Genomic DNA, 12,289 nt, shown 5'->3' with positions numbered 1-12,289 from the left:
AATGCAATAATGGTACTCACTAGACCCAATGGTGAAAATAAACTATACAACTTGTAGGTAGGGGATGGGAGGGAAAAACTAGGAGAAAGTGAAGAAGTGACATTGTTCAAAAAGAAATGTACTCCTTTTTGTTTTGCTCAGATTTATACTTACTGTATTTCATGTCCAACATTGTACAAACAACCACATTTTATAAATGATATACATTTTACATGTATACAAGATGACACTCAATCCAGATAAAATAATTATCTTAAATAATAAATATTTTGTGCCTTAGTCTTTCATTCTTATGAAGACCTTCAGATTAAGAATGAGTAGTCTAAATGTAATAATCTCACAGTAAGTGGAAACTGGTACCTAATGAGTAGAATAGTATTCATTTGAAAACACATCCCTCAGTTAGCTGAGAATAAATTCTACTTTGTTACTTTAATGTTGATAGTCATCATCTTTTAAAAATGTGCTTTCAAGTCAGCATGAGCTTTCTTACTTCTTTTATTTAAAGCATGAGTTGTTCACAGTAAGAACTAATTAGCTGCCAAAAAATGTGCTCTTTGTCTGACTTACATAACCGTAACTCCTCTGTACATCACCTTCACAATAACAAAAAAAAAAAAAAAAGCTCACAGTTAGTGAGATGAGAGTACAAAGCAAATTGTGTCAAAATAAAAAGCTATAAAATAAATTGTACCTAAATTTCAATTTGTAATAAATATAATAATATTATTTATTAAAATAAATGTCAACACCATTCATCTTGTAGCGCTTTATTTTGATACCATTATAAACTTACAGAAAAGCTGACAATTTGGAATAAAGACCTTCCATATATTTTAGTCATTACCTTCATTTACCACTGTCTGTAATTTCCCCAATATATACATATCTAATATTAGTTATATAAAATTTTTGTCAATTTTACTTCAATAAAACCTAATTTTATTCAATGCATATCCTATAAAATAGTGAAAATTGAGGGAAGGATGGGATTGGGAAAAATGGGAGAGAATGATTAAAAGGAGGACATTGATAAAGATATATTACATTCATAAACTGCTTTGCTGAATGGTAACTCCTTTGTACAATCATCTAACGATTATAAAAAAATAAAAACAAAAAAGTGTAAAGAGTATGAATGGGTTATATTCAAATTCAGTGATATTTAAAAAATAAGAGACATGTGTATCTTAAGGTTTTAGCATATGTGTTGGAGGTCCTGAACTAAGTAAGCTCCCTTGGGCCTGAGGACAAACTGTACTCCTTGACTCTTCATTGTATACAGCTTCAAAGTTGAAGACATAGTCTTGAGGATTAAAGATGTTCCAAAAATCTGGTAATTTATAGTATAGGTAAATGTCCTCTGAAACCATAAATAGCCTTAGCTACACAGAGGTATCCATATGCAATGAAGGATGATTAGAATAATTTGGAAAGCTGGGCACTGGTGGCTCATGACTGTAATCTTAGCTACTCCAGAGGCTGAGATTTGAGAATGGCTATTCAAAGCCATCCTGAGCAGGAAAGTGCGTAATACTTTTGTTTCCAGCTAACCAGAAACAAACCAGAAGTGACTTAACTGGTAGAGCAGGATATGAGGGAAAATGCTAAGGGACCACACCCAGGTCCTGAGTTCAAGCCCCAGTACTGACACACACAAAAAGAATAATTGGAGTTGCTGAGAGTTGACTTGTTTAAAAAGATGTAGAATTCTTTTTCTTTTTACTTTACTTTTTCAGTGATTCAGTATAGCTCAGACTGGACTTGACATCATCATGCATGTAATGAATACATACATATGAACCTTTCTACATATAGGATTCTTGAAGAGAGTCTTATTTGGAATTTTTCATGCAACTGCTGGACTGGACTCTGATGCGTATCTTTTACTCTTGTAGATTTTTTCTGGTCTCTTGGTGAATCTCAGAACCATTGCATCTTGGCTGTCATGGCTTCAATACTTCAGCATTCCTCGATACGGCTTTACGGTAGGCAGTCCACATGGTCCCTGAGACTGATTCCCTTCTGGGAACATCCCGACTAAAGTGTAGCTGTATCATTTTCCCTGCCATGAGTATGAATGTCTCCCATCCATTCCACCTCAGCTTTGGTTAGCACAAGGTCAGGGACTCATGGGGCGTTTTCCTTGGTTACACTATTGTTTGGGAGGAAAAGTTGGGGAGAAATTTCCACTCAAAGGGAAATAAATGAGAGAGTGATGCAGTTTTTATCAAAAGAGAAATTAGAAGGAAAAAATAGGCTTTTGAAAGTCATTCACCTCCAAAGAATACCATCTGTGTCTTTATACAATTAATTGAGTTTCTAACTCTCATAATTATAACTACTTTCATTGAAGACAAACGTGTAAAAATTGTTGCCTTAAGTCGACATCATCTCATTTTTAGTGTTTATAGGAATATATATTATGGTTGGAGGAAGAAAGGAGGTTTGTACAGATCTAGCCAGAGGTCTCTCTTCTTTGCCAGTATAAGAAACATCCCAGCTCTGTGTCTCTGCATTGCTAGGAAAAATAACCCTAGCTGCTTTGCTGAAGTAAAAACAGCAAATGTGAAAGTTGGCATGTGTTTAGAAGTAACAAGGTCAAATTGGAGAATATAACAAATATTCTTTGGAAACTTTTGGAAAGTTCAAACTATTTACCTGTCTCTGGTCCATTTTGAGTTACAGGCTTTGCAGCATAATGAATTTATGGGACAAAACTTCTGTCCAGGACTAAATACCACACAGAACAATAGCACCTGTAGTAATGACTATACAATGTAAGTATGCATTTGATGTCCTGATAGGCTTGCTACTTATCATGGGGTGACTTAGAAACAGAGTTGGTACATGTCATTTTCTGAGTGTATTTTTCCATCTATAAAGGTAATTGCTTACTAATGCATGTGAACATGTACAACATATGTGTTCTGCTACAGTCAGGCTTATGTTTAATGTGGAAAATTTTTACAATGAGTTATTTGTGTGTGGGTGCTCATCCTAGGACTTGAACTCTGGGCCTGGGTGTTTTCTTTGAGTTTTTGTGCTCAAGGATAGTGCTTTAGCACTGAGACACAGCTTCATTTTGGCCTTTTGTTAGTTAAATGGAGATAAAAGTCTCTATGACTTTCCTGCCAAGACTGGCTTTGAACTGTGATCTACAGAAGTAAGCCTCCTAAGTATCTAGGATTACAAGCATGAGCCACCATCACAGTGTGAGTGTGTGTGTGTGTGTGTGTGCATGTGTGTGTGTGTGTGTGTGTAAGAAATACATATTCACCTTAGTGCAAGTGGCTCACTTATCCTAGTTACTCAGGAAGCTGAGATCTAAAAATGTTGATTCAAAGCTAGCTCAGGTAGTAAAGTCTGAGACTCTTATCTCCAATTACTCAGCAAAAAGAAAACAAAGGTAGAGCTTTGGCTCAAATGGTAGAGCACCAGTCTTGGGCAAAAAAGCTAGAGGACAATGCCCAGGTCTTGAGTTTAAGTACTAATATCCACCTACACACACATATGCAGAAACACATATTTTGGGAAGTTGAGAAACAATTTTTATTTGTACAAAATGTCATTAGAACAAATGTGGTAGGCTAATAGAATTAGAAGATTTTGCTTAAACATATTAATATTTCTTTGATGGTTTTAAATGATTGTGGTCAATACATAAATTAACAAGAGAAAAACAAATGCTGGTATTCTAAAACCTGGATATTTAAGTAATACATAAATAAATAGAAATACAACCAATTTCTCTGTTGAGTGACAGACAGGGTAGCCCTCTGGAAGGAAAGGCTTTCTTTGTCCTGTACACACCCATTGATTTGATCTGGGTGAAATGTCTGTAACAGAAATTCCCTGCCAGCCTCCTAGTAAGAAGGAAGTTGACAGGAAAAGTGGGATCAGACAAAGAGGAGCTCCTGCTGGCATCTCATGTTTGCCTAAACTCTTTCTCAAAAAGGGAAGAGAAAATGACTTCTTAGTAGCATGGCTATCCTTGCTGCTGCTAAATCCCAAGTGATGCTCAGGAAGGTAGCAGGCACTAATTATGGCTGCACCAGATAGCTTTATTATTAGGTGCTTTTCTATCACTGACAGGGCTACCCTGCCCTCTCTGCTCCAGCATCTGTGTAAGGTTTAAGCTGATTCCTGAGCTGCTGGTGACATCTTCCGAGTATCTGCCATACTCATGGCAGTCTTGGTGCAAGAGCTGATAGAATGTGCCTGTGTCAGGAAGCCTTGCTCCCTCGGTGCCTGGTGTACAATGCAGCCTGTGTTCTTTGGATGTCTGTCTTGTGGGTGAGCAGAACTACAAAGAGCTCAGATGATCTCTAGTCATCACAGTTTAAGGCTGATGTTTTCGGCATAAGGAGTGAGTGACAAGTTACTTCATAAATGCTTCTACCCTTAGAAGAGGGTGGAATTAGAGAGGAATTTAAACTACTTAGATGCAAATTGCTTAGTATAATATTTAGCCAAATTGTAAACTCACTGAGTGTTAGCTATGGCATATGAAGGGATAATTATTTAATGATTTGGTTTACCAATAGTGTTCTTTAACAAAGGAACAGTGACTATTCAGAATAAAATTTGACCGATACTGGAAATGAGTTCTGTTCTTTTTGTGATGATTTTCAGATGCAGTGGTGAAGACTACTTGATCAATCAGGGCATCGAACTCTCACCTTGGGGTTTATGGAAAAACCACTTGGCGTTGGCTTGCATGATGATTATCTTCCTCACCATTGCATACCTAAAATTGTTATTTCTTAAAAAATACTCTTAAATACTTTTAATGTCTATGAAGCCCCCTCATATTAAAAAAGGATTACTTAGATTTATTGTAAGTATCTAGTGACGCATTTTTGTTGGCATTTTGTTCAGCTACCATCACACTGTGGTTCAGTAAAATTACTTTAACAGAAGCATAATATACATCATGACAAATGAATTATACAAATAAATATACTGTAATAACCAGCTCCCTCATACACTTGCACAACTTATTTACATCTTCATTCTAATCTTTGCCATAATAAAGAATCAGTAAGTAAGTGTTACTGAATACTTACTTTATCAATTGAGAACACTGTAGCATAAAGTACAGTTTGGCAAATTTCCACAAAATAAAGACACTTATGTACCAACCCGTAGTCCAGAAGTAGATCTTATCAGTAGACCTGGAAGCTCCTCACCACCCTCCAATCACTGCTTCTTCTGACTTCAGGGGCTGTTTCTGAATGGACCCTTGTGATTTCCTCTCTCAGAGCATCAATTCAGCTCAGTTTCATGGTTTTAGCTACAATCTAATTTTTGAAATATTTTTAATTTTAATCAACAGGAAAGTTGAAAAGTTAGTATAGAAAAGTCCATGTGTCCTTTGTTCAGATTTTCTTACTGTTAACATTTTACATTCTAAGATCCATTGGTCAAAGCTAAGCTAAGACATTAACAAAATATTGTTGTTTATTAAGTTGTACAGTCAGTTCATAGTCCATCAAGTTTCCACTGACACTCATTTTTTTTGCTTAGGATCCACCTCAGGAAAACATATTACTCCATTCTATTTTTCTGTGTGCCAGTCTTGAAGTTTGAACTCAGGGCCTGTGCGCTGTTCTATGCTTAATTTGCTCAAGGCTAGCACTCTACCACTTGAGCCATAACACCACTTCTGGTTTTTTCTGCTTATGTGGTACTGAGGAATTAAGCCCAGGGCTTCATTCATGCTAGGCATGCACTCTACCACTAAGCCACATTCCCAGCCCCAATACTACTCTATCTTTTAAAAGCAAATACTGTCAGAAGTTAAAGAACTTGGGCAATCACCAGAACTTTGCTTTGATGTGTTGTAAGTGACCCACCTGTCAGTAAGTGTCTTGTCAGAGTATTGCAACATCATTCTGGGTCATGACTTTGTATTTTTATGTTTGAACACTACTAACTTCCTACTTTCTCAGTTAGCACTCTACCACTTGAGCCAGGCTTCCACCCAGCTTTTTGCTTAATTGGAGATGGGGTCTTGTGGAATTTTCTGTCTGAGCTAGCTGCAAACTAGCATCCTGAGTAGCTAGAGTTATAAGCATGAGCCACAAATACCCAATAAGGACTCATTTTTATTAGGATACAAATCATAAAATACTGGCTTTCCTGCTTGCTGTGTGAACATCAAAGTAAATCTATTTTTTTCTATTTTGAGTATATTCACTGATCTCTAATATAGCTATTTTACTCATAGTTTCCTTCATACGTGCTTATTATACACAGAAAGAAAAATGTATCTATATTTTATATATCTAATACCTTAAAAAATACCCAGAAATTGTAATGCGTATTTTTTAAATTTCTAAGCTAGCTTCCAAATATATTTATTTGTATTACCTTCTTTTTGTATATTAATCACCTTTTATGTATTTTAATTTAATTTTGTTAAGAAATAACATAAATTTACTATCTTGCCTATTTTTAAATTAAAATGGTACGTTATTTTCTGTAAGGTAAATAAAGAAATTGTTAGCTTGTAGAATTTTCTCCTATCAATATGAATACATGTGGGCTGGAAACATGTTTCAAATGATAAAGCAGCAGCTGAACAAAAACCCCAAAAAGAAGTTGAGTTCACATTCTGGTACTGGCACAAGAAAAAAAAAGAATATGTATATCTTCTTATATGTGTATATATATATATATATATGTCTTTTTATAAATCTCTTTTTTATTTTCTTTGCCATTAGAACTAATCTGTATAGTGGAGACCAAATAATATGGCTTAAAAGAAGCCACAGGAATAATTGTTGAAGAAGAAATGCTAGTTGCTATTTATAGTCCAGTTGCTCTTTATGTGCTGTTAGGAAAGGCTGCTGGCCATGGAAGACCCCTTAGTATACTGGAGAAGAAGAGAAGATAAAAAAGGAAAGAAAAAATGAGAATTAGGAGAGAGACATTGAAGACAAAATTAAATATGCCTCTCTGCCTGTCTTTGAAGCCATCCTCCTCAATCTTTAGATGTGAAGGATTTTTAACTAGCATAGCACCTGTACACATTTGAAAAGTATCATTACTCATTTGAGATGTCTTTTGGTTTCTCCAGTACTGTTCAAAGGGTTTCATAACAGAATCACCACGGTGATGGGGTTGGAGGTTATTAATGGGTCTTCCCAGAGTTTCAGTTATCACAGAGGCTGATCTAACAGCCACTGCCAATGCTGATGCTCTTAGCATCAGATGCTGATGCTCTTAGTAGGATCCTGCCCCTCATGGAGACCTGACCAATCAACAATCAATTCAGATCTGTGGAGGTAGATGACAACAAGCCAAAGAAAGCATTCAGAGGAGGACTGCTGCCTACTTCCGCAACAACCTGAATCCTGGAGTGTCTTGTCCTGTCTCTGTTTCATACTTTAGTTTTCTAATACAATTCCTAAGTAAAACATCTTAGTGAGTCCTTGTCTTGGTTTGTCTTTCAGAGAAACATAAACCAAAACATAGTAAAACCGTAATCGACTAAGAAATATAGTGGATCCCAAGATTGTGTTCATTGTCTCTACAAAATCATACACTAATAGGGGCAATAAGTAGCTTTAAGAAATTTTGAGGAACTACTAATGTACATAAGGAAAAGATAAATAAATGAAGAGTTATCTGGCTGTGAGTACTGTAAATATGTCAGCTCCTTCCAAGCCAATAAAACACAACACACTTCCAGTTAAACTTCGGTGGGACTTTCTCCTTTTCTTCCCCTCAGAAAGTTAGCAAACTTGTTCTAATATTTTCTGGAAAACAAAGGTGCATCAAAATCACCTTAATGGATGTGAGAAAATAAAAACATAAAAATTAGTTGTTATTGTTGTTGTACTAGATATGAACACATATTGATAAGACATAATGATAAAAATTGTTGTGTTTCATATATCATCTATTGACACGAGATTAGGAGTTCAAAACCAGACACACATCTATGTGAATTTGAACTATATCAGTGACATTATGAACTAATAAGTAAAAATTATGTATTTAATAGAGAAGGTTAGAAAACTGGCTCATATTAGCAAAAATACCCAAAGACTTCATAACAATTTGTTCTTACCGTATGTTAAATAAAAAGTCAAAAGTTAAAAAAAAGAAAAAATCAAAAGTGTAAGTTCAATAAATAAGAATTTTGTGACTTTATGAATATCCCTTCAAGACCCCAAAACCCAGTAGGTGTTGGTGACTCAGGCCTGTAATCCTAGATCCTCATGAAGTTGAGATCTGAGGATCACAGTTCAAAGCCAGACAGGGCTAGACATTTTATGAGACTCTTATCTCCAATTAAATACCCCCCTTCCAACAAAAGCCAGAACTGGAGCTATGTTTAAAGTGCTAGAGTGGTAGCCTTGAGCATAAAAGCCCAGGGAAAAGGCACAGGTCCTGAGTTCAAGCCCCAGAACTGCAAAACACAAAAAAGACCCCCAAATCAATGAGGAAAAAATGTGAGACTTCTTTATGTAAAAATGAAGGAACCCTTAATTTATCATATTAACAGTATAGTCTAATAACTTGAACTATACATTTTTATTAATCTACAAAAAATAAATTAGTCTAGGTGAGAAGTAGATAATGAACAAAGTATATTAGCCATTAGATGAAAACATAAAAGTTTAAACAGTTAAAAGTTAAATAAAAACACTGTCAAACAGTTAAAGTTTAAAAAGTTAAAATTTCCTTTTAAGAAAGGAAACTCAGAGGCTGGACAACTACACAAGGATGTGTTCAACCTTATTAGGAATCAGACAAATGCAAAATAGAATGAGTTCTCACTTTAAATCCATTCCACTAGGAAGCTGGATATAGCCATTCTGCTTAGGTTAGGCTAAAATCTTACATATATAGAGTTGTAGATTGGGAATCTCTTTGGGAAGGCAACTTCACAATCATGGGTAAAAACATTTTTATACCTGGGTCTCAGTACTAAGATTCTATCGTATGCTTTACAGAGGAATCCAGGTAGAGCCAATAAGGGAGTTAGGTTATATACAAAGATTTTTAAGATGGAGAGATTACAGCCAATCATATATGATAAGCAAAATATGCCGGATGGATGTAAGAAAATGACCCAATAATCAGAATAGCTTATTAGAGCTATTATACAATACAAACATACCTTAATAGCATGCTGTAAGGAAAAAGAAATGCTAGTTGAGCAATACAATTGTATTTACTTCTAATAGTATAAATTCACTTATTTAAGCTCAGACACAGGCCTATTTTTCTTCATATGCAAAATTCTAAGAATGAGCCTTTATGAAGGAAATGGAAAACAAAATTTAGTAGAAGTAGATCAAAGACTTTGATTGGGGTTGGTATGTAGAAAGCATATAACCCATTGTACTTCTGGGACATGGGTCACCACACCTATTAATTAAGTTTACTTTTAACTATTTTGTAGTAAATATTCAAATGGCAGGTAGATGAGAGTTTTACTTTAGGAGAAGTGTTAAAAAGTCAGCGTAGCACGCACCAGTGGTTCATGGTTCTAATTCTAGTTACTCAAGAGGCTGAGAACTGAGGATTGTGGTTGGAAACCAGAAAAAATTTAGGTGCCCTGACAATTCTTTCCCTCATTCAGCACATTATCAAATGTGCAATTAACCAAGCTTCTCTTTTTGAAGTTTATTACAAAGCTTAAGCCCAATTAAAATAAAATCAGAATACGTCTTTAGTCATAACAGATACATTTACAGAATGCTGATTTAGTGTCATCAAAATATATTATTTTCACTATTGTTTTTGTCCCCTCTTTATTTGAATATTTTATTGCACTTAATACATATGGTCATGTTCTATACTCAATTTGAATAAACAGGGTACTAATATATAAGAGATAGTAGACTGACAGAAACAGAGACATCTTCTTGGTTGTACTTGATGAATATTGCTTCCTCTTTGCATCCATATGACCTTTCCTGAAACTATTGAGAAGGACGCATGTGAACTCATTCTGTACATGATCCAACCCAAACTGAGAGATGTTAAAATGCAGCAGGAAAGAAGAAAGTGTAAGTGGTTGCCAGGCCTCCTTTTCCAGCATGTTCCAGAATGATACCTACCTCTGAAACACAAGTGTGTCTCTGTGAGTGTTTGCGCCAAAAAAAATCCCTTCTCATCAAGAATCTATCTTTAGTACAACAAATTTCCCAGGGCTCAGGAAGTGACCCTTACCCCTTAAGACCTTATAAAAGATCATCAAATTTTAATTGGCCTCCTCCTTGCTGCAGAAACTGAAATGTCATCCATATTATTTTTTTTTCAATTTCTGTTTAGCCAGGGCTTTATGGTAATCCTATGGGAAAAAGAAAACCATGTTTAATTTATTCTCCTTTTGCATTTGATTTACCTGTCAGTTATATCAGTAGCTTCTGGTAACCTAGTGCCTAATGGAAGATGACAGCTCAACAAGAATGTGGTGATGAATGAATAGAGAGTATATCCACAATTCTTGTAGAAGAGTTATGTGGGAAGGGGCAAAGCCTTCCCATACTTCAAGAAGAAATAGGCTCTTTTTCTCCTATGCAAATTCACGATTAGGAAACTGAAATGGAAATCACTACATATGCTATCAATGTCTAGGACACATAGGAAATGTGTGACATTTCTGAAGAATACCAAGAAATATCAGTTACAGAAGGGTTATTTTCTCTTTGTCTCATTGTAAGGAATACCTTTATATATGCTAAGTATGTTTAACAAAAAGCCAGTGCACCGTGATTGAGGGATTTTTCCACTAACATGCTTGAGGCAAAGCTGGGAATGCAGCTCAGTGGTAGTGTCTGCTGTGGCAGATGTCCAGTATTGACACTCGGCACCACAAGAAAGGCAGGCTCTGCTTTGCAAGGTAGTGAAAAAGAGTAAATAAGTGTCTCATGGATTTTCCTGCCTGGGCTAGCTTTGAGAGCAATCCTCAGATCTCATCTACATAAGTTTCTGGGGTTACAGGTAAGAGCCACCAGTGCCCAGCTAAATCTTTATTTTTTTAAACTGAAATTTGAAAAACTAAAATTAAAGTCTTTTGTTTTATTTGAAAAAATATGTATTCAGTATAATCTGAACAGTGCTTGTGCTCTTCTATTTTTTAGCAGTTGGCCAAGGGATATTTTTACAATTCCAATAGAAAGCAAAAATAGGCAAAGTGCAGCTAGCATTCTGGGTTAGCAGGTCTCTTCCTTGCTCCCCCAGAGCAGAACTAGAAGCACCTGAAGCTCTTTGGAACTCAGGACAAATCATCAATCTGATTGCTTGCTGCCCTTGGTATCATAAGCTGGCTTCCAGCCATGGCTGCAGCCACTGCAGTCAGCACAGCTGGCTCTGGTGTAAGAGTCTTTATAGGTCTCATGCTGCAGTATGAGCAGAAGCAGTAAACACTCTGATCCAATCAGAGTGAGAGGAGGCCTGCATATGTAGAGTAGAGAAGAAGGAGGAAGAAGAGGAAAGGTAACAAGCAGACCTGGTCCTAGCTGCTTAGTTATGCTGGCCTGCATAGATAAACTGAGCCTACCTTTCACAGCAATCATGAGTGGAGAAGGGACTCCTATTAGACCTGAGTGGGGAATCTTTGAAGTAACTAGAGAGACAGAATTATTCAGAGAAGCTGCTGTGTCTTCAGAAACTCTTGGGAGAATAGAGTCCTCCTCTTCCATCTCACTTTGTATTCCTCAAATGAATGTGAAACCAGATTTTAGACCCCAGGCCCAAAGTCCAAGAATCCTGAGTTAAGACCTACTACTGGACAGAGAAAGAAGATTGATTACATGGTAGCCATGGGAAGACAGCACTTCAGCCGTGTTCAAAGGTACCGACATTGGCTGTAGGTTAAACAGGCAGAATTAGGGGTAGGGAATGAGAAAGGTATGCACTAGGGAAGTAGTCCCAAGCCACAGGTATGGCCTAGTTCACCATTAGGTCAGTCTTTGTTTCTGGAGGAGTTCTGGAAAGAACAAGAACCAGAGAGTCTCCTGAGTTTTGGGTGCTGTTTGCTTTAAGATGATAAGAAAACATTGTCTGAGGAGCAGTTTGCCTTCCAGATAACATGGCTATCAGTTGTCTTTTCTCCTGCAAACAGGTGGTTGCAAAGCAATTGCAGGAAAGGATATCTCAGATCAAAGGGCACAGAGCTGATAGACTTTTACTTAATTCATAGGACACAGTAAAAAAATCTTTTAAAATTTTTTATTGTTATTGATTACATAAATTTCACAGTATTGTGAGATAATGATACTTAGTTAAAGTCACAAACACATTCTAACCTTCATGAGGCAAA

At 36.2% G+C, this 12,289-nt stretch overlaps 1 protein-coding gene across 2 annotated transcripts in view; it reads left to right on the top strand.

Moving 5' to 3' along the window:
• Window positions 1–4,831, top strand: part of Abcg2 (ATP-binding cassette, sub-family G (WHITE), member 2 (Junior blood group)) — a 106,565-nt gene extending 101,734 nt beyond the window's left edge. For both annotated transcript variants that reach the window (XM_013029823.1, XM_013029824.1), the window contains exons 14-16: window positions 1,899–1,988; window positions 2,689–2,780; window positions 4,636–4,831. In XM_013029823.1, coding sequence (XP_012885277.1) covers window positions 1,899–1,988; window positions 2,689–2,780; window positions 4,636–4,783 — 330 coding nt within the window. In that variant the 3' untranslated portion in view covers window positions 4,784–4,831. The remainder of the gene's footprint in view (window positions 1–1,898; window positions 1,989–2,688; window positions 2,781–4,635) is intronic.
• Window positions 4,832–12,289: the final 7,458 nt, after the last annotated feature.

The sequence above is a fragment of the Dipodomys ordii genome, unplaced genomic scaffold (assembly GCF_000151885.1).
Source record: "Dipodomys ordii isolate 6190 unplaced genomic scaffold, Dord_2.0 Scaffold123, whole genome shotgun sequence".
NCBI classification, from domain to species: domain Eukaryota; kingdom Metazoa; phylum Chordata; class Mammalia; order Rodentia; family Heteromyidae; genus Dipodomys; species Dipodomys ordii.
This window is presented reverse-complemented; position numbering and strand designations above follow the sequence as displayed.